General features: G+C 43.3%; 1 protein-coding gene across 11 annotated transcripts in view; it reads left to right on the top strand.

Moving 5' to 3' along the window:
* Positions 1-22,612, top strand: part of EML1 (EMAP like 1) — a 213,462-nt gene that overhangs the window by 182,626 nt on the left and 8,224 nt on the right. For all 11 annotated transcript variants that reach the window (XM_084838920.1, XM_084838987.1, XM_084838943.1 and 8 more), the window contains 4 exons: positions 884-1,015; positions 9,837-9,904; positions 15,483-15,571; positions 18,224-18,321. In XM_084838920.1, the coding sequence (XP_084695046.1) occupies positions 884-1,015; positions 9,837-9,904; positions 15,483-15,571; positions 18,224-18,321 (387 nt within the window). The remainder of the gene's footprint in view (positions 1-883; positions 1,016-9,836; positions 9,905-15,482; positions 15,572-18,223; positions 18,322-22,612) is intronic.

Genomic DNA, 22,612 nt, shown 5'->3' with positions numbered 1-22,612 from the left:
GGAGCTGAAAGTGCTGAATGAGTAGTAATTCTTATTTTTAAATTAATTTGCATGACACTATTTTTTTTTTAACAAATGCACAATAATATAAAATCAGGGTGCAGAATACTTTCCAAAGTAACATAGATGAGAAAAACCCAGGACCCTGATCCAAAAAGCTTACGTTTTTTAAGCTTAACAGTTTTGCTGGGGGGGGGGGGGAGAAGGGAAGAGGGAAGGTCAATGGGGTGAATATTAATAAATGAAGTTACATATGCATGTATAGACTTCATTTCAGCTGAGGGTAAGGATTCAGGGGTTAAGCAAAATCATTTATGGAAAAGAGCAGGTTGAAGAGGGATTTAAAGGAAGAAGAAGTAGAATTCTAAAAGGTTTATTTTTAAAATACAATATAACAGTATTAGATAAATTATGGTCATATTCATATGTCACTTCAAGACAGGAATCTTAGATTATTAAACCACAATGTGTATAAGATGTATGCTGATGCACACAGCCTATTCATTCCTGTTTACACAGTTAGGTAAATGAACCAGGCATTGGATATCTTAGCTGAACCTGGGATTATGGTTTATTGCACCCATACAAGCCAGGATTCATAAACCAATAATAAACACTGGTTTAAAGCTGGCATATGAACCTGGTGTGTTTGGGGCCAATAAACCATAATTTCGGGTTTGGATGTAATACTAAATGTGCATGCCTAGTTTGTTTACCCACTCCTATTAGGAGGAAGAGCAAAATGGGATAGAACAGTCTGCATCCATCAGCACGCAGCTCGTGGGTTTTAATAAGCCAGGATTCCTGGTTTAAAGTGACATGCAAATGTGACCACAGTGTAGTGTTGTTCATCTACTGAAGAAATGTTGCTGTATTTATTCAGGGTCATACTGATGAGCTTTGGGGACTAACGGCCCATCCCTCCAAACCTCAGTTCTTTACTTGTGGGCAGGACAAACACATTACACTCTGGGATGCCATCAGTCATTGTCCAATCTGGAACAAAATTATTGAGGTAAGAACTCCTTTTATTCATTTTTTAAGATTTTAATTAAACACAGTTTTGCCTCTAAAACCTGTATGTAGTGATCTAGCTGGCCCTTGAATGGGAACTAACACTGATCCAGACTTGTAGAAAACATCAAAGGTTATTACTGTTAATATGTTTTGAAAAAAAGGGAGGAGGGGGTTACTATTGCAGTAGATCACCAGGACCTACATTGGCTTAGGCTTGTTAGAACTAGGAGCCAATTCCTATTTGAAAATATTTTTATTTAAAAATAAAAAGACTAACCTTTAGAGTAATTCCCATCCTTATATGTGAGGGAAATTTTATTGAAATGGCTATGAAATCAACTTGTTTGGAGATTGCCCTTTGAACTGCAGCTGCTGAAAAAAGATGCATTTCATGGAAGTGTCTTCTGCTTTTCCATGACATTTGCCAATTCTGGCATAGCTTTCATGCATGTTGCCTATGCAGAAATCACTCTGAACTCCAGTTGTTAATAATTCAGAATGGTGCTGAGGCTGCTCTCCAAATTAGATGCAGAAAGACAAAGCACTTGACGCATAAACTATTTATGTAATATAATCCTTATTTTCAAATATATCTCCAATATAGCCATAAGTCTTAATTATTTGTATTGTGTGAAAGGAATTTTTCAGTCTGCTCTTCTATGTATTGGTTTTATACCAGGTTATCTGTCATGGCTTCCCCAAACAGTCACGAGAATTCTAGTTGCTGAGAGTCCTGAGAATTCTTAAGACCCTCCAAGCCTTCTCACAGTTCACTCAATAAAGGGAATGGCTTTTGAAATCTGTAGTATAGATGTAACCTCAGAGATATTGCTTGGAGTTAATAAAGACTGGATAGAGATGGTCATTCAGTTCTTCCAGTAATAATGGCTTCCAAGTCTGTTGCCCATAGTCTACTTGACCTCTTTGTAGAACATAAGCCAAATGCAGTATGAGCAAATATCGTGTTACATGCAGCGAGTCTGATGACATGAGGAGTTTTTATTTCAAGAATGGTATGCTTCAACTTAAGAGACTGTTAGCATTTGAAATCCCATCCAGAGCAACACTGTACAGGCATTAATCCAAGTGGCATATACCTGCTGAGTCTCGGACCCTTCTGAAGTTACTATTCAGTTCAACTAAATTTCAGTTAGCAGATCTCATTTTATATGGATAAGAGTGACCTTCCAGATTCTATGAAGAATTGATTGTCCTTTCAGCTGAGAAAACTGCTGAATATTTACAGTTCAGTACCTGAGTGATAATAACAAATTGGCCTACATTGCATTGGGAGGAAGACGAAAATACCGCTTCAATTGTGAAATTTTTGTGGACATTTTTTAGGAATGTCTTCTAGATAGGTTATTAGGCAGTGATGTGGGGTGGGCTTTATTTTTCTGAGGAAATGTTTCCGTTTCATAAGTTCATTAATAACAATGAATGTCTGCCAATTGCACATACGATCTTAGGCAAGCTTGGCAGTTCCAATGTTGTAACTTAGGTTTTAGACGATTGTCCTTAGCAAATATGTGAGAGAATACAAATAGTCATTGAAATACATAGACATCTCATAGTTAAATGGAACTAATGAATAATGACAACAAAACAAGGTGCCCCAACAACCTTAGTGGAAAAGAGTTGAACTCTGTTGACATAGATGTCAGTATATCATGCATATTTCTTTGGGTTGCTAACATTAATTAGTGTGTGAACAGTTTTCAGTACCTTTGCTGTTGTTTTTAATTTAAGAAATTTAAGGGAAATACATGCTGTTGTCCTTACATTTGTACCAGCATTCCAATATTTTTTTTAATATAATATAATATTTAAGGGTGCAGTCCTATGGGGATAGGTGGCGGCATCTGAACTTGGAGGAGACTGCCTATCCAATGCAGGGCAGGAGCAGCATGAAGGGGATCGTCCCCTCCGTGCTTCAGCCACCCTGCATTCACGGCTAGACAGCCGATTTTGGCTGTCTAGCTGCGGGAAGGCGGGGGGGGGGGGCGGACGCTGGTCGACTCATAGGAAGCGTCAGAATGGCACTTCTGCCCACTGTGGCATGCCCCCAGGAATGCCCCATTTTCGTCGCTCCGTGCTCCTCTTCTGAGCACAGAGCGCGGGGCCGTTCCGCGCTGCCTACGAGGCAGCACGGGAGGAGGTGGAGGTTAGTTCTCAGGGAACCGACCTATCCTATGGCTGTCTAGCTGCTTACCAGTGGCCATAGGATTGCATCCTAAATCACATTTAAGTGTGCTTTAATTTTCCTCTTCAAATATTTCAGGTCAAACACTTGTGGAGTATGGGATAAAAAAAATTAACATGAACTACTCTTTTTAAAACTTTTTTAGCTTTTTTTAGTTTTGTTTATTAAATACAAGTAAAATAAACATGCTAAATTAGATCTCTCTAGAGCAGGTGTGGGCAACCCCTCCAGATGTTTTGGCCTACAACTCCTATCAGGCCTAGCCAGCATAGCCAAACTTGAGGGATGATGGGAGTTGCAGACCAGAACATCTGGAGGGACACAAGTTGCCCACCCCTGCTCTAGGGCATCAGAACATTTTCTGATGCAAACTGAAATTTTCCTATTCAAATGACCATATTTTCTGGAACATTTTACAGAAAATGAATCTCTGTAAATTTTTCCATTTGAAATTTTCCAGAAAACCCACATCACTGGCATTAGGTAACTGTGTTCCTCTGGGTTCCTAGCTTTATTAACAAATTATAATCAAATACTGGGACTTGCAACAAAACATTGCAGTGTAGAGTACTCCTGTTCACTCTTCCAGTCAGTCAGCCATGTCCTCCTCCATTCCATTCCCTCTCTCACCCATTTCCCATTTTTTCGCTCCCCAACACCCATTTGGCATTCTGCACTCACTGAGCATGCTCCGTCCTCACTGAGCTGTTTTGGGGGTTCCCACCGCCCTTAGTGTTTTTCCTCCCTAAAGATTTTTTGTATTCCTGCAAACCTTGGAGTTACATCAAGGGCATCTCTACACCAGCCTAAAATCCTGCATTTAAGAAAGGGCTTTCTGCTTCCGTTTTAAATGCAGGTTCACAACAACTCCCTTTTCATCTGCTTCCTGTCCCCCCTCCCGTTTCCCCATCTTCCATATCTTTCGTTGATCTCATTCCTCTTCTTGCCACTTTTACTCTTTTCATGGAGGAAAATGAAGTGGAACACAACGGGGTAATTTGATAGCTCATGATCTGCTATCTATTTAAAAACAGAACAAAAGGCATTTAGTGCAGGAGATGCCTTGAATGATCATGGCGTCATGTAAACTGCCCACAGACTTCCATGAAGGAGCAATCTCAATCGCAGGATAAAAGCTCAGTGTGAAGGAGCCCCAGTCTACTGATACTTCACCTTTGTGCATGGACGTGCTATTTGGGCTACCTGAAACAGAGGGAATTATAATAAATGAATTTGTTTTGATGATAACCTTTGTGTGTTGTCACATGAAAATGAGAAGAACCTTGTTAGCATGAGACAAAACCTTATGTACTTGAACATTCAGGGGAAGTGCTATTATAAATACGAAAGTATAATGATGGGTCCCCAGCTAAAATGTGCCTGTTTGCTACTTCAGGTTTAAAACACCTCAATTCACCACAGACCTCTGTTTCTTCACCTTACTGGCAGTAGCTCTTCAGTGGTGATAAATTCTCCATAGTGCTTTGTTGCCTAGTCAAAATGCAACCCTTAGCCTCTTTTGAAACTTGGTTTAAATTCCTCTTGGAATATGTGTTCTCTTAGGTAGCTTTCTTTGGCAAGTTCAGTAACAACAAAAATTTATATAGCAATGTAGAGCAAGCAGCCTGATATGCACTCCAGATTTTTGGACCACAACTCCCATCAGCCCCGAGCAGTATGGCTAATGGTCAGTGATTATTAGGGGTGACACGGGTGCCCGAGTGGATCCAGGAGTCCGTCGGGCTCCCCGCCACCTGTGCCCCAGGCTGCGCCTGGCGAGCCTCTGGCCTTTTACCCATTTGTTGTTGTTGTTCAGTCGTTCAGTCGTGTCCGACTCTTCGTGACCCCATGGACCATAGCACGCCAGGCCTTCCTGTCCTCCACTCTCTCCCGGAGCGTGCTCAAGTTCATATTCATTGCATCGGTGATGCTATCTAGCCATCTCATCCTCTGCCGTCCCCTTCTCCTTTTGCCTTCAGTCTTTCCCAGCATCAGGGTCTTTTCCAGGGAGTTTTCTCTTCGCATTAGGTGGCCAAAATATTGGAGCTTCAGCTTCATTATCTGTCCTTCCAATGAGCACTCAGGGTTGATTTCCTTTAAGATGGACTGATTTGACCTCCTTGCAGTCCAGGGGACTCGTAAGAGTCTTCTCCAGCACCACAGTTCGAAAGCATCAATTCTTCGGCGCTCAGCCTTCCTTATAGTTCAGCTCTCACAGCCATACATTACTACTGGAAAACCATCGCTTTGATTAGACGGACCTTTGTCGGCAAGGTGATGTCTCTGCTTCTTACTATGCTGTCTAGGTTGGCCATAGCTTTCCTCCCAAGGAGCAAGCGTCTTTTAATTTCATGGCTACAGTCACCGTCTGCGGTGATCTTGGAGCCCAAGAAAGTAAAATCTGTCACTGCTTCCATTTCTTCCCCTTCTATATGCCAGGAAGTGATGGGGCCAGATGCCATGATCTTAGTTTTTTTAATGTTGAGTTTCAAACCAGCTTTTGCACTCTCCTCTTTCACCCTCCACAAGAGGCTCTTGAGATCCTCTTCGCTTTCTGCCGTTAGGGTGGTATCGTCTGCATATCGGAGGTTGTTGATAATTCTCCCAGCAATCTTAATTCCGACCTCTGATTCATCCAACCCGGCATTTCTCATGATGTACTCTGCATATAAGTTAAATAAGCAGGGTGACAATATGCAGCCTTGTCGTACTCCTTTCCCAATTTTGAACCAATCGGTTGTTCCATGTCTGGTTCTTACTGTTGCTTCTTGACCCTCGTACAGGTTTCTCAGGAGACAGGTAAGGTGGTCTGGTACTCCCATCACTTTAAGAATTTGCCACAGTTTGTTGTGATCCACACAATCAAAGGCTTTAGCGTAGTCAATGAAGCAGAAATAGACGTTTTTCTGGAATTCTCTTGCTTTCTCCATGATGCAGCGAATGTTGGCGATTTGATCTCTAGTTCCTCTGCCTCTTCTAAACCCAGCTTGTACTTCCGGTAGTTCTCGGTTCGCATACTGCTGAAGCCTAGCTTGTAGGATTTTGAGCATCACCTTGCTGGCATGTGAAATGAGCGCAATGGTGCGGTAGTTTGAACACTCTTTGGCGTTGCCCTTCTTTGGAATTGGAATGTAAACTGACCTTTTCCAGTCTTGTGGCCACTGTTGAGTGTTCCAGATTTGTTGGCATATTGAATGCAGCACTTTAACAGCATCATCTTTTAGGATTTTAAATAGCTTGGCTGGAATATTGTCATCTCCGCTAGCTTTGTTGTTACTAATGCTTCCTAAGGGCCACTTGACTTCACTCTCTAGGATGTCCGGCTCAAGTTCAGTGACCGCACTATCATGGCTATCAGGGACATTCAGATCTTTCCTGTATAGTTCTTCTGTGTATTCTTGCCACCTCTTCTTAATCTCATCTGCTTCTGTTAGGTCCCTGCCTTCTTTGTCCTTGATCATGCCCATCTTTGCACAAAACGTTCCCTTGAGATCTCCAATTTTCTTGAAGAGATCTCTAGTCTTTCCCATTCTGTTGTTTTCCTCGATTTCTTTGCATTGTTCATTTAAGAAGGCCTTCTTGTCTCTCCTTGCTATTCTCTGGAACTCTGCATTCAGTTGGGTATATCTTCCCCTTTCTCCCTTGCTTTTCGCTTCCCTTCTTTCGTGAGCTACTTGTAAAGCCTCATCAGACAGCCACTTTGCTTTCTTGCATTTCTTTTTCTTTGGGATGGATTGAGTTGCTGCCTCCTGAACAATGTTACGGACCTCCGTCCATAGTTCCTCAGGCACTCTGTCTATCAGGTCTAATCCCTGAAATCTATTCCTCACCTCCACTGTATATTCATCAGGGATATGATTTAGGTCATACCTGAACGGTTTAGTGGTTTTCCCAACGTTCTTCAATTTAAGCCAAAATTTTGCAAGAAGCAGCTCATGATCTGAGCCACAGTCAGCTCCAGGTCTTGTTTTTACTGACTGTATGGAGCTTCTCCATCTTTGGCTGCAAAGGACATAATCAATCTGATTTCGATATTGACCATCTGGTGACGTCCATGTGTAGAGTCGCCTCTTGTGCTGTTGGAAAAGAGTGTTTGCTATGATCAGCATGTTCTCTTGGCAAAACTCTATTAGCTTTTGTCCTGCTTCATTTTGTACACCAAGGCCATGCCTGCCTGTTATCCCGGTGATTTCTTGACTTCCTACTTTAGCATTCCAATCCCCTATGATGAAGAGGACATCTTTTTTTTTGGTGTTAGTTCTAGAAGGTGTTGTAGGTCTTCATAGAACCGATCAACCTCAGCTTCTTCGGCCTCAGTGGTTGGGGCATAGACTTGAATTACTGTGATGTTGAATGGTTTGCCTTGGATTCGTACTGAGATCATTCTATCATTTTTAAGATTGTACCCCAGTACTGCTTTTCCCACCCTTTTGTTGACTATGAGTGCTACTCCATTTCTTCTAAGGGATTCTTGCCCACAATAGTAGATACGATGGTCACCTGAATTAAATTCGCCCATGCCTGTCCATTTTAGTTCGCTGATTCCCAAGATGTCGATGTTCAATCTTGCCATCTCATGTTTGACCACCTCCAGCTTACCTTGATTCATTGATCTGACATTCCAGGTTCCTAAACAATATTGTTCTTTACAGCATCGGATTTTCCATTTACGCCTCTAATATTGTGTATATCAACCTTTCCCAGCCCAGATTTCCACATATTTAAACATGCACATTTTTAAAGACCTCATTTTTTCATAAAAACAAGTTTGGGAAAATGGCGGGCACTCATGGATGGGATCCAGAGTGAGTGCGGGCAGCTTAGTGAGCTCATGGGGGCTTGAGTGTGGGTCCAGGGGGGCTCGGGTGGGGGCAGCACTGCAACGGGTACCTGCTGAAACCAGACAGGGGTGGATCCGTTCATCTGTAGCGATTATGGGTGTTGTACCCCAAAACATTTCGTGGACACCATTTTGCCTACTCGTGAGTGTTCAAAGTGCTTCACATGCATAGGCCCCAAGCGAGCCAGAATTAGATGTGCTTAAATCTATCGGCCTCATTTTTGTACTCCATGGATTTGTTTAGTGCAGGGGTGGGCACACACAGGCGGCGGCCTATATGCACACACACCCAGCTGATTTTTCAGCCACACCTTGTTTTGAAGGGAAATCTACATTTTTTTTCCTGCTCCAGAAGGTGCCCACTCTTGGTTTAGTGTGTCAAGGGGAGGACAATTGCTCCCACTGCCTTCCACAGGTTGGGTAGAATAGGAAAATGGGTAGTGCACATGTAGGGTCACTCCAGTGTTCCCAATTCTGCACTGTCCTCATGTTTCACCATCACACGAAGGTTAGAGAGCAGAGCAGGTGGCCTTGATTCCGCTCCCCTCCATGTGTTTATTGAACATGTGGATGAGAGTCTGAGATGAGGGCAGTTGACATCAGTGGATTTAAGCTGATTCTGATTCTGTCTGGGGTTGTGGACATAATAATCTAGTTGGAAAAAGTTTTTAAAAAACCTTTAACGTAGAGAATTAACAGAAATGCAGGCAGAGGGAATTAAAATTTTTCTAACTAAAATTTTCTAAGAAAGTTCAGCCATTCCCTCGCTCCCGTTGCTTCCCACTCTTATCTCTCAGGGTATGTTTCTATGTTAGATTATTCACGTAATAAGCATACAACACTTCATGACCTGAACGCCGTCTCGGGCAGATACACAAGCATCTCTGAGCAGTGGAAATGAAGATTGCATGGTGGTCAGCCTGTCATGTGACAGCCATCACTTCTGCTGTGAATATACAAACTAGCATCCTCAGAGAATACTGTCTGCGGCAGACTTCCTCGTCCTCTCCTAAGTGCCACTAGGGGGCCCATATGCCCTCAGGGCTGGCTCTGACTTTGGAGAGCTCTTTCTATATACGCACTTGGAGATCAATTTTTCAAACCCATGCAGCTCCACAGCCACCTACTTCCTAACACAATTGCCTGTAAAAAGAAGCATTGCTTTTGTTGCATGAGAATTTCCTGAAAATTGACCTCTCTGCAAAACAGAAAGAATGCTTTGACATTAAGTGTTGCTCATACTAAGGAATTGGGTATTAAATATATTTTATTGCAAACTCTATGTACCTTTATTCATATCATGGGTATTGTCTTCTTACATCTCTGTGTGTTCTTTTATATATCTAAATTCTATTGCATAATTGTCTTTTTTGGAGTGTGTATTAAATCTGTGCAATTTGTAAAAATTATTTACAGCATTTATACCCCATACTTTAGCCTAAAAATATTCTTTACTTCAGTATTATTTTCTTCACACCCATACTTCAACACTTCTATTAAAAATAAGTTTTTGTTCTTCAAGGTCCCCTACCTGGAGGCAAAATGACATTTGGTGGCTGATTTGGTAGCATTGAGGCATTGTATCTTAAGTCCCATTCCTTTCCAAGAGAGTTTGCCTAGTAGACTGAATCCTTAATACCTTACAACAGCTATTGAAATCTCCATATGTAGGGAATTCGGTGGCATAGGCTGTACTGAGTAACTATTTGAATTACACATTGTTATAAATTGCTATAATTGTTGCTGTAGACATATAATTCCTTTGAAACATTACAGGATCCAGCACAGTCTTCTGGTTTTCATCCTTCAGGGTCTGTAGTTGCAGTAGGAACACTAACTGGAAGGTAAGAATATTTTTTTTAAAATAGTTTGGGCAATGGGCACTCATAGATAGTAGATATTTTTGTCATATAAGAATAACAGTTTCCCAGTTTTTAAAATATATCACAACATAAGAACATAAGAAGAGCCATGATGGATCAGACCAAGGGTCCATCTAGTCCAGCATTCTGTTCACACAGTGGCCAACCAGCTGTCGACCAGGAACCCACAAGCAGGGCATGAGCACAACAGCACTCTCCTACCCATGTTCCCCAGCAAATGGTGTACATAGGCTCACTGTCCCTGGTACTGGAGGTAGCACATATCCATCAAGACTAGTAGCCACTGATAGCCTTTTCCTCCAAGAATTTGTCCAACCTCCTTTTAAAGCCATCCAAATTGGTGGCCATCACAACATCCTATGGTAGCGAATTCCATAGTTTAACTATGCACTGTGTGAAGAAGTACTTCCTTTTATCTATCCTATATCTCCCACCAATCAGCTTCATAGGATGATCCCAGGTTCTAGTATTTTGAGCAAGGGAGAAAAATGTCTCCCTATCCACATTCTCCACACCATGCATAATTTTGTACACCTCTATCAAGTCTCCCCTTACCCTTCTTTTTTCCAAACTAAACAATCCCAGCTGTTGTAAACTTCTGTCATAGGGGAGATGCTCCAGCCCCTTGATCATTATACTTGCCCTTGTCTGCACTTTTTACAGGTCTACAATATCTTTTTTGAGGTGTGGTGACCAGAACTGTACACAGTATTCCAAGTGTGGCTGCACCATAGATTTGTATAGGGGCAGTATGATATTTCCAGGTTTATTCTCAATTCCTTTTCTAATTGTGCCTAACATGGATTTTGCCTTCTTTACAGTGGCCACACACTGGGTTGACATTTTCATTGAGCTGTCCACCACAATCCCAAGTTCTCTCTCCTGGTCAGTCACTGCTAGCTCAGATCCCATCAGGCTATACTTGAAGTTGGGATTTTTTGACCCAACATGCATCACTTTACACTTGCTTACATTGAACTGCATTTGCCATTTAGATGCCCATTCTCCCAGTTTGGAGAGATCCTTTTGGAGCTTTTCACAATCCCTTTTAGTTTTAACCACCCTAAATAATTTGGTGTCATCAGCAAACTTGTCCACTTCACTGCTCACTCTTAATTCCAGATGTTGATACTTTTTCAGCAGAGCTTGTCCTTCTATGTGCTTACTAATTTTATCTTTAATAACGCCTTCAACCAATTTACCCGGAACAGACATTAAGCTAACCAGCCTGTAATTTCCTGGATCCCTTTTTGAAAATTGGTGTTACATTCGCCATCTTCCAGTCCTCTGGTATAGAGGCTGATCTTCGGGACATGTTGCATATTTTGAAGATCAGCAATTTCATATTTGAGTTCTTTGAGAACTCTGGGCCCAGTGATTTATTTCCTTTCCATTTATCAATAAGGTTGAGAACTGCATCTTTTGTCGCCACTATTTGCCTCAGTTCCTCAGACCTCCTTCCTGAAAGCGTTAGTTCAGGCACAGGTATCTGTCCTATATCTTCTGCAGTGAAGACGGATGAAAAGCATTCATTCAGCTTCTCTGCAACCTCCTTGTCTTCATTCAGTGCTCCTTTAATTCCATTGCCACCCAGTAGTCCAACTGCCTCCCTAGCTGGTTTCCTGCTTTTGATATATTGAAAGAATTCTTTATTGTTGGCCTTGATGTTGTTAGAGATATGCTCTTCAAAATGCTTTTTTTTGCATCTCTTATCATCTGCTTGCATCACCTTTGTGCAAGCTTGTGCTGCCTTTTGCTTTCCTCACTTGGGCAAGACTTCCATTTTCTGAAAGAAGCTCTCTTTTCTCTAATAGCTCCCTTAACACTGCTCATTAACCATGCCGGCGACCTCTTGGACTTGGTGCTACCTTTCCTAACCTGTGGTATACATTTTAGCTGGGCTTCTGTTATTGTGGTTTTGAGTAATCTGCAAGCATTCTGAAGGAATTTAATCCTCTTGACTCTCCCTTTTAATTGCCTTTTCACCAGTTCCCTCATTTTAAACAAGTTTCCTCTTTTGAAGTCAAATGTGACTATGTTGGACTTCCTGGGCAATTTTCCACTTAAATATATATTAAATCTGATAGCACTGTGGTCACTGTTTCCAAGTGGTTCAACAACATTTACACCTCGTACTAAGTCCTGGGTGACACCACTTAGGATTAAATCCAAGGTCGCCTCCCTTGTGGTCAGTGACCAACTGTTCTAGGGCACAATTGTTTAGGGCATTGAGAAATTTAACCTCATTGTCATGGCTGGAACATACATTTATCCAATCAATGTGGGGTAATTGAAGTTGTCCCTTATTACAACACTTCCTTGTTTGGAGGCCTCCCTGATTTCGTAAATATGGAGGGTTGTATCCTATGCTGTCCCTTGACTGACAGAAGGCTCTTTGATCCAGCAGAGGCTTCTGAAGGGGAATGGGGAGGGAGGCAATGTTCTGTAATTTCGCCTCCCCACTCCATAGCCCCTGAACCCCACCCTCCTCTGGTCTGGAAGGTTGGGGAACCCCTCAGAACACTGTGGGCAGTGGCATGTGGGGCTACAGCAGGAGGGGGAATCCCTCCCCAGTTCGCTGACAGGAAACTCCCCCTGGGTCAAAGAGCCTTCCATCAGTGGAGGGACAATATTGGATACAACTCAGAGTGAAATTCTGTTGCTGGATTTGTCTGAGTTGCTTATCTCATTCCACAAGAATAATCTCAAAGTAGGAAAATACTTGTTTGCTGTAATATGTGAAATGCAGCAAAGGGGTTTTCCATGCTGCAGGTACATTTGCCTGGATTCCAAGAGTTGCTTTGGTTCACACAAAGAATTTGTGCTATCCTAGTAGTATGGTTGCCTTTTTTCTCACTAATCCTCATGTCATCTTGCAAAGTTTTTGAAATTCCCCACTGTTTCAAAAGCAGTTTGCCACGCAGCATGGAAGGGCTGTTGTTCAAGAGGAACCATTCTAAAAACCCCATCTGCTCACATAATTACTTTCACAGTTCTTTGAATGCCGGACATTGATTGATAGGCATCATATGCATCTATCACCAAACCAGTATACTCACAGACAAAAACCATATTCATGTTCCATTTCATACGCACATTTCTCTGTAAAGAGAATTTTGTTTTGACTATCCCCTTTCCTGCTGTGGAAGCTCCTCAAGCAGCAGATTTCTCCCCACGGACCTCCATCCCCACCCACATAGAAGGAGATTCACAATATCCTGTGGCTGCTGGAACACCCTCTGAGGGACCCTAGGATTGTGCCCTTAAGTGTCTTTTTGTTGTTTCAAATAAAGTTGGGTCCAAAGCCACATTGATATCGACCACTGTACACGGATTAAGAAAGCATTTTATCAAAATGAAAGGAAAAAAGGAAGAACAGTTTTAATTTATTCAAGCCCTCACTAGTCCCAAGCCTGCACTGTTTCACAAATTTAATTTTTTTATGAATCAAAAATTCTAAAATATCATGCAGTCTCACTTCCCAAGTCTATGCATATGTGAAAGGCATGTAGTCAGCCCATCATAAGACCTTCCACCAGTGGCAAATCATTGTTATTTAGACAGGCCTTTGGCTCATAAGCTGGCTTGTAAATATACTGTAATTCCTTGTGACTGGTTATTTTATTGATTTTATTGATGTTTTACCTGCCTTGTATGTATTTATTTTTTGCTTTCTATTTTTGCTGTTTTATTATATTTTTTTATATATGTATTATTGCTGTTTGGTAAGGGGGGGAATAAAAAATTAACAATAAAATAAAATGAACGGGTTAGGTATTAAGGAAAATAAATATTTATGGGCATTTAAGAATGTATATTGTAAATATCCCAAACATTGTTTAATCTTAATAGTTTGAGACGGTAGAGTCCAAGTTTCAAAGTTGAATAGGTGTCAAAGTTTCCTCATCAAGCCAGGTATTGCCTTGTCTGGCTGCAAAGGCAGAATGTCTAGGTGCAGGCTTTTTTCCACTATCCACCCCACACCATGAAAGTGGATATCTCTGGTTCTTGCTTCACCTCCCCAATGTCTTCTTGACCAAAGGGCCTGATGAGACCCCATGGTCTTACATTTGACACCACTGTTCTAAGTCACACACACACACACACACACACACACACAAGTATTTTGAACCAAGTGCATTTGAAATGTCAGGAATAAACTTGGTCCAACAGCAGCTTGACATGGAAAAAACAGGTAGTACAGAGCTTCTCAAATTGACAGGCAGTAAATTGCTGAGCCATTTTTAAAGGTCGAGATCCGAGTAATTAAGCAATGTAGTGACTCGGACAGAAATATAATCCAGCATTCACAATGGACATGGCACTTTAGATCATCTTCCTCTAATTTCAGTACATACACATTTATTTGTTTCTCGTTAAGTGTATAAACAAAAGGAAAAATGAATGCAATGTTATACAATTTTTGTGTGTGGACCCTTTTAAATATTAATGTTAAATATTTATTTCAGCTTGATTAATAAAACTTAGTGTGGGGCTAAAAGGTAATTTATATGCTTCTGCTTTCTGAAGTGGTATGCTGTGAAGTGGTTTATACTTATCAAGGAAAATATATCAAGCAAAATTTTTCTCATGTGTAAGGTATCGTTACGCTGCCTATCTCTAAAACAGTAATAAGTTACAACTGTAATAACATTTGACTGGAGAGTTTGATAGTGAAATGCTGATAAGCCTCCATTTTTATTTTCTGTGAATATTTGTTGCAGCCAAATCAATCTCAGTTTCATTATTCATTGCTTTTTTATATCCCCACAAGGGTGGTGTTTTGACATGGGCAATTATTTGGACATGACGGAGGGTTATAAAATAAATGCATCGGCGTTAAATCCAATGTCATGCAAGCGGACTTCCCTTTACTTTCCTCCCCACTGCAGCCTCCTGTATGGCTCCCAGATCTCCTCCACAGGGTCCCCCAACCCTCAGGAGCAGATTTGTGAGGCTGCAGGGGAGGGGGGAGGGGAATCCGTTCCACCAGTAATTTTTGTTGCACTGGCAGATGGCCCAGGTTGGATACAACCCATTCTGTGCAGAAAGAGAAGTTTCTCTCCCTTCTCATAATACCAGAACTTGTGGTAATCCAATCAAATGTATTGTCAGTAGATTCAGGACAGACAATGCACAATTAATTTATGGAATTAATTTATAAATTTACGGAATTTGTGGTGATGGCCACTAGCTTGGATGGCTATAAAAAGTAATAGGTCAAATTCGTGGCGGAATAGTTTATGAATGGCTATATTATCCATAAGGTTAGGCTAAATGGAACTGCGGGATTCACAGGTAGTCTGCCTCTAAATGCCGGTTGCTGGCAAGCAGCAATGGGAGAGGGTTCTGGTCTTCAAGCACTGGTTGTGGGCTTCCCAACTGCAATGGGTTAACCACTGTGGGAAGGAGGACGTAGAGCTAGATGGATCCTTGATCTGATCCAGAAGGACTTCCCCATGTTTCTTATACTGGGATTCCACCCTCCCGCCCCCATCTGAAACAACTTGTTGACTTTTCCTCTCAATGTTTTCAACAGGTGGTTTGTGTTTGACACCGAAACAAAAGATTTGGTCACTGTACACACAGATGGAAATGAACAGCTGTCCACAATGCGTTACTCACCAGGTTTGGCATTGTTTGTTCAGTTGTTTAAGCAAAAAAAAAAAAGGATCTGAATGCTTTATAAAATGTGTTTGTTCATCCCCAAATAACACAGTCTTACATTGCATGATTATGTTGCTCAACATGTTTAATTACTGGAGATAAAAGGTACACAACAAAAAATATATTTTTAAATAATATCTTGTTCACAGAAAACTTGAAACCTAAGCTGTCCGTTCACTGGGCCAGCTAACTTGAACTATGGATCTCTTAATTGTATCACACCAGTGGCCAATTCACATGTCTACTTCTTAATATGAAGTTACCATGAATTGACCTTTCATTTATTTAATTTGCTTTTGGTGTCATGCCTGGATACAACTCATGTGTCTTGTTCAGGAATGTCTTTGAAAAATGGTTGAATTATGCCCCCCAGCTTGAAGTGACTTGACCATGTACATACAGTGTAAAATACGGTTATGTGAAACATAAGTGGGTCTTTGAAAAGACACAAAGCCAGGATGCTTAACAGAGTTTCTTCTTCGTGGTCTCTGTGCCTCACATGTATGAGTTATTCAACTGTGCAGAACGGTCATCCATAACATTCTATAGCTGAGCAGAACTTTAGGCAGGAGTCCCGCCCCCCACTCTGTACGTGCTCCAGGGTGTGGTTCCTGCTTCCTGCTGAGTTCCTTTTATCCGCCACAGCTACAGGCAGCATTTGGAATATTCTCCCTATCTTACTTTTTTTCTCTACTACAAATAATAGTTGTTCCCTTCTGGGACTGCTGAGCAGAGAGGTTTTTCCCTTCTTGTTTTTCCTCTTCTTGTTCTCTCATGTCGTTGAGTTCTTTTTCCTCATTTTAGCCCCTCAGGGGCACTTGGCTTCCAAGGCCTTCTTCAAAAGCCTATCCCATCACCCTTGCTGATGCAGTCAGTCCCAGTGCTGACAATCTCGCAGCCACCTCGTCTTAGGTGGCCTATGCCTAGTTGGAAAAGATTACAGCTCCCCCAGGGTCACTATTCCTCTAACTATATGCAGTGCATGGGATCGTTATTGGGATCGGTTCCATTGGAAAATCCAGTGGAAGATCCCCACTAGAGTCTCATCTCATACAGAGTCCATATCCCGGGACCGTTCCCCAACAATATGTCCTCGTAGGCACCACTCTGACCGGGCCAGATCTCTCTGATAACATGATACTTTACCAGCATCATCACCATCTTCTGGATGTTTTCTCCGCCATCGCTATGACCTTCCTCCCTCTACTCACACCCAGACATTAAACGCTTCCTCAAGAGATTTGCCAATCGCTACCCACCAGCTGTACCCCTAGTTCCAGCATGGCACTTGTTGGTAGTGCTTGATGAAAGTTGAAGGCTGTGCCCAGGTTGCAGTGCTGGCACAGATAACAGCCAAGCCCTTTGAACCCATGGCTACAGCTGAACTTCATCTCCTCGTGATGAAAATGGCTTTCCTCACCACATGTAGAGCAGATCAGCTTTACACTCTCCACCATGGTTCTTGGAGTGGTCCTCTGTGATCTCACACAGTCCGCGCTCCTCTTTGCTTTGATGTCTCGCTCTTAATTTATTCCTCCACTGGGATGGAGCAGGAACCAAGCGGGAGGTGGGAGCCACGCCCTGGAGCATGTGTAGAGGGAGTGGGCAGAACTCCTAAAGGTCTGCTCAGGTATAGAATGCTCTGGACGGCAGTTCTGCACAGGTGCCTAAGCCATATGACTATGGTCACAGATGACCACTTGAAGAACCAGAGTTACAGGTAAGTAACCTGTCCTTAGCAGCACTGATGCAACTCCATCCCTCTCCCTCGTGCTATCTCAGAGCTGGGCCAGTGCAAACTCAAACCGTACCTCGGTTCCAGAGGCCACAAGACCCAGCTGCAGTGCCGCACACTGCCAGCGCTGTTGGGCCTGTGTCTCTTGCTATGCTTCCACTTGTCACAGAAGCATCACAGATTGTTACATGACAGCTGGGCCATGCTGACTGTCTGCTCTTGATAAGGAAGAAGACTGCCTGGGCTTGGGAATTGTCATTTCTATAATTCTCCAGATCTCGTCATTTGTACAATTGGATATAACATTTCAGTGAAAAGTATACCATCTTTTGTTCCATATTTTCGTCATCAAAAGTTTGAATTTATACTCTTCCTAATGACCCTGACTGGGCTGTCAAGGCAACATATAAACTAAAACTCCATGTTCTAAACAAACCAAAACCTGCTATAAAATTAAATACATCCTGTGGCTAAAATCAGTAAATAATTCATTGAAAGACTGCATATAGCTCCCACCTCAGTCTGCTACTTGAAAGGCCTCCTGAAAAAGCTTAAGGAGAGAATTGCACAAAGACTGTGCCCCCGTCGAAATGGCCTTGCTCTTCATAGCCATTGGTGTAAATAAAGATGTGTTCAGCATTCAGAACAGGGCTTCTCAGATTACTTATGCCCATGGAGAGGTTCATGCAGGAGAACGGGGTCTTGCCAGTACCCTGTTTCATGCAGATTTGTCCTTCGTGATGTCCCATGTAATTTGTAATTACTAAAATGGAAATATTTCTGCATTTAACCTTATTTAAAAAAGCATCAAGTGCTTGCATCACTGCTTCATAAATCAGTACTAATGTTTATACAAGTATTTTGTTTTTGTTTTGCAGATGGCAACTTCTTGGCAATAGGTTCTCATGACAACTGTATTTATATATACAGTGTTAATGACAATGGGAGGAAATACAGTAGAGTTGGCAAATGCTCAGTAAGTGATCACTTTATTACCTGTTTAAAAATTGGTATGTAGGGATGACGGAGAATTCCGCCATGGATCTCAGTGAGGCCAAATGCCAGTGCATTCGGCCACCCCGAAATCCATGGCAGAACGAAGCCCCCCCCTGCCCGACCACCCCGCGAAAGGCGCACGAAATGGAACACCTACCTGGTGCCGTTTACGCTGCTTTGCGAATGGCGGCCGCATCTGCGGCTGCCATTCGCTTCACAATTTTTTCCGTTGTAGGCTATGTAAATACTTATGTAGCCTATCGCAGCTAACACAGGGACGCCATTTGCGTCCCTGTGGAGGCCGTGATAGGCTACATAAATATTTACGTAGCCTATCACGGGGAAAAAAAGGGAACGCAAATGGCAGCCGCCGTAGCCGCCGCCATTTGCTCCCTTTTTTTCGCCGTGATAGGCTACGTAAATATTTACGTAGCCTATCACGGCGAAAAAAGGGATGAAAATGGCAGCTACGTCGGCCGCCATTTGCATCCCTGTGCAGCCCAGCAGCGGCCAGATGTCGCTGTGGGTGGCCCCGGCTGGTGGCTCCACGGAGTCACCGTGGAGCAGAGCCGGCCGGCCAGCAAGGATTTTGGGGGGAGGGATGGAGCACCTCCCCCCCCCCCCACAGATGTCACGAAACAAAACAGGTGAGTCGTTTCGTACATTCCTAGTATGTATTGCTTAGGGGTACAACCTTACTTCTGTATGAGGTGGTATAACTTTCTCCCTTGATTAATCTATTTAATAACTTTTAAAATAAAAATATTTCATAAACATTCCCTCAACAATAAACATTTGTGCAAACAGAAAGGTCTTAAATTATTTCCAGAAATTACTCAGGATATGGCTTCATCTCTGTTTTTAGTTGCTCACAAACTTGGATTTTTATGCACAACAGCTGAGATTGTTTTATTTGTATGGGTCACAAATATTTCTAGTATCTGTTTGAAGTTTCAGTTTTAACAATTCACTAAATAGCTTTTACTATATGGGAATAACAATTCCCATATAGCTTTCAGAACAAAGTTGATTTAGAGAAAAAGAGTTTGCTCCTGGCCATCTCTCTTTTTCATAGTTAGGGTTACTTTCTTTGGAGTAAGAAGGAACAACTTGAATTTCAAAGGCAAGGTACTCAATAGTGAATCAGCTCACAGCTGGAGTACTCTGTCCAGTTCTGGGCACCGCAGTTTAAAAAGGACATTGACAAACAAGCTCGTCCAGAGAAGAGCAGCCAGGATGGTGAGGGGTCTGGATACCAAGTCCTAGGAGGAATGGTTGAAAGAGCTGCATATTTAGTCTGGCAAAGAGACAATTAAGACACGATAATGGTCCCCAAATATCTGAAAGGCTACCAGGCAGAAGATGGAACAGAGTTGTTCTTGGTTCTCTAGAGGGTAGGCCTAGAACCAATGGCTGGACATTGCAAGGAAGCAGGTTTTGACTAAACATTAAAAGAAAACGTCCTAACAGTGAGAGTTATTCGGCAACTGCTTCCTGGTGGTGGGTTCTCCTTATTTATTTATTTATTTATTTATTTATTTATTTATTTACAATATTTATGTACCGCTCCACATCAGAAGATTTCAGAGTGGTGAACAACATGGTAAAAGAATAAAACAGCAGGTTAAAAGAGTTAAAAGATTTTTTGAAAAGACAAACCCCAACAAAGTGGAATTTAACAAACCACGGCAGGTCATGCAAGGAAGGCTTCTTGAAATAACAACGTCTTCAGAAGGCGCTGGAAGGAACACAGTGTTGGATCCTGCCTCACGTCTAAAGGCAGGGAATTCCACAGGAAGGGGGCCACCACACTGACTGAAGGCTCTTTTCCTGGTGGACTTCAACCAGGCCATGGGTCCATGTGGAACCACCAGGAACATGCCCTCTGATGACTTCAGTGACTGGGCAGGTTGGTAAGGGAGAAGGCGCTCTCTCAGGTATCCTTGTCCCAAGTTGTTTAGGGCTTTGTACACTAGTACTAATACCTTAAACCTGGCCCGGTAGCAAATAGGCAGTCAGTGCAGTTCCCTAAGCAGAGGAGTTACACACTGAAAAGGGGCAGCTCCTGACAACAGCTGAGCTGCTGCATTCTGCACTAGCTCCAGCTTCTGGACCAGCCTTAAGGGCAGCCCCACATAGAATGCATTGGAGTAATCCACTCTTGAGGTTACTAATGCCTGTACCACCATGGTCAAGCTATCCCTGTCCAGGAGAGGCCGTAGCTGTAGAACCAGAGTAAAAGGCACTCTGAGCCACCGCAAACATTTGGGCCTCCAGCGACAATGATGGATCTAGGAGTACCCCCAGACTACGGACCTGATCTTTCAGAGGGAGTGCAACCCCATCCAGAACAGGCAATGAGCCTATCTCCCGGACCCAGGAACCACTCACCCACAGGGCTTCCATCTTGCCAGGATTTAGGGATGGCGGAGAATTTCTTCCTGAATCTTCGGGGGGCTGAGCGCCAACGCATTCGGCCCCTCGAAATCGGCGGTGAAATTCTCCGCCACCCCCCCGGGATGGGACTTACCTTTGGCGAATGTCCCTCCCAGCGGCGGGTCCCGGCGGCGGTTCGTCGGCCTTTCGTCGGGGGTGGGGGCGGCAGCCAGTCTTCCAACCGGCTGCCGCTGCCGCCATTACAAAGTGTAAAAAAACACAACACCCCGTGATAGGCTACGTAACAATTAACGTAGCCTATCACGGCTAGATTTCCAAAGTCAGCCGTGATAGGCTACGTAAATCTTTACATAGCCTATCATGGGTGACTTTGAAAAAAAAAAAGCGCGTATGCAAATGGCGTCCTATGGGCGCCGCCATTTGCGTACGCGCTTTTTTTTTTCAAAGTCACCCATGATAGGCTACGTAACGATTTACGTAGCCTATCACGGCTGATTTTGGAAATCTAGCCGTGATAGGCTACGTTAATCGTTACGTAGCCTGTCACGGGGTTTGTTTGTTTGTTTGTTTGTTTACACTTTGTTTTGCGGCCGGGGAGACAGGGCGCTTCTCCCCGGCCTGAATTTCCACCGGGCAAGGCGGGACGCCTCCCCCCCCTCGCCTGAACTTCGGGGGGAGAAGCGAAGCGCCTCCCCCCCACCGCAAAGCACCCCTACGAAAAGGTAAGTGACTTTCGTACATCCCTACCAGGATTCAGCTTCAGTTTATTGGCCCTCATCTAGCCCATTACTGAGTCTACGCACTGATTCAGGACTTGTACAGCCTCTCCTGATTCAGATGTCACAGGGAGACAGAGCTGCATGTCTTCAGCATACTGATGGCATTTAGCTCCAGATTGGAGCTCCATTTATCCCCAAATCCCCTAATGACCGCTCCCAGCGGCTTCATATAGATGTTAAACAACATTGGGGACAAGATGGTACCCTGCAGCACCCCATAGCTCAGTTGCCAAGGGGCTGAGGAATAGTCACCCAATCTCTGAAATTGGCCCCGTAGGTAGGACCAGAACCACTGTCACACAGTGCCTCCAATACCCATCCCACAAAGTCGATCCAGGAGGATACCATAGTCGATGGTATCAAAAGCCAATGAGAGATCGAGCAGAATTAACAGGGTTGCACTCCCCCTGTCCCTCTCTTGATAAAGATCGTCTATCAGGGCAACCAAGGCTGATTCAGTCCCGTAACCAGGATGAAACCCAAATTGAAATAGGTCTAGGTAATCAGTATCCTCCAAGAGTGCCTGCAGTTGGTCTGCCACGACCCTCTCAAGTACCTTCCCTAGAAAAGAGGCATTTGCGACTGGGCGGTAGTTGTCTAATGGGTCCAAAGTGGGCTTCTTCAAGAGTGGCCGCACTACTGCCTCCTTAAGGACAGCAGGGACCACCCCTTCCCATAGGGAAGTATTTATCACTCCCTGGACCCACCCAGTCATACCCCCTTGGCTAGCTTTTATTAGCCAGGAGGGACAGGGATCAAGAGGGCATGTGGTCGGTCGCATTATTGCAAGCATCTTGTTCACATCATCAGGCCTTAACAACTGGAACTAATCTCACAAAATCGGGCAGATGGTGGCATCAGACACCTCAACTGGTACTTCACTAACAACAGCATCAAGGTTGCTGCGGAGACAAGCGATTGTGTCCTTAAAAGTGCGATGCAAAAAGGTCACAGCGGGTCCTTGACGAGGCCAGGGCCCCATTTACTGGGGAAGATGTTAACAACCGCTGGACCACCTGGAAGAGCTCCGCTGGATGGCTACTTGAGGATGCAATGGAGGCAGCAAAATAAACCTTTGCTGCCCGCATTGCCATG

Source organism: Heloderma suspectum, chromosome 1 (assembly GCF_057233095.1).
Source record: "Heloderma suspectum isolate Gila_16-S chromosome 1, 16-S_ref, whole genome shotgun sequence".
NCBI classification, from domain to species: Eukaryota; Metazoa; Chordata; class Lepidosauria; order Squamata; family Helodermatidae; genus Heloderma; species Heloderma suspectum.
This window is presented reverse-complemented; position numbering and strand designations above follow the sequence as displayed.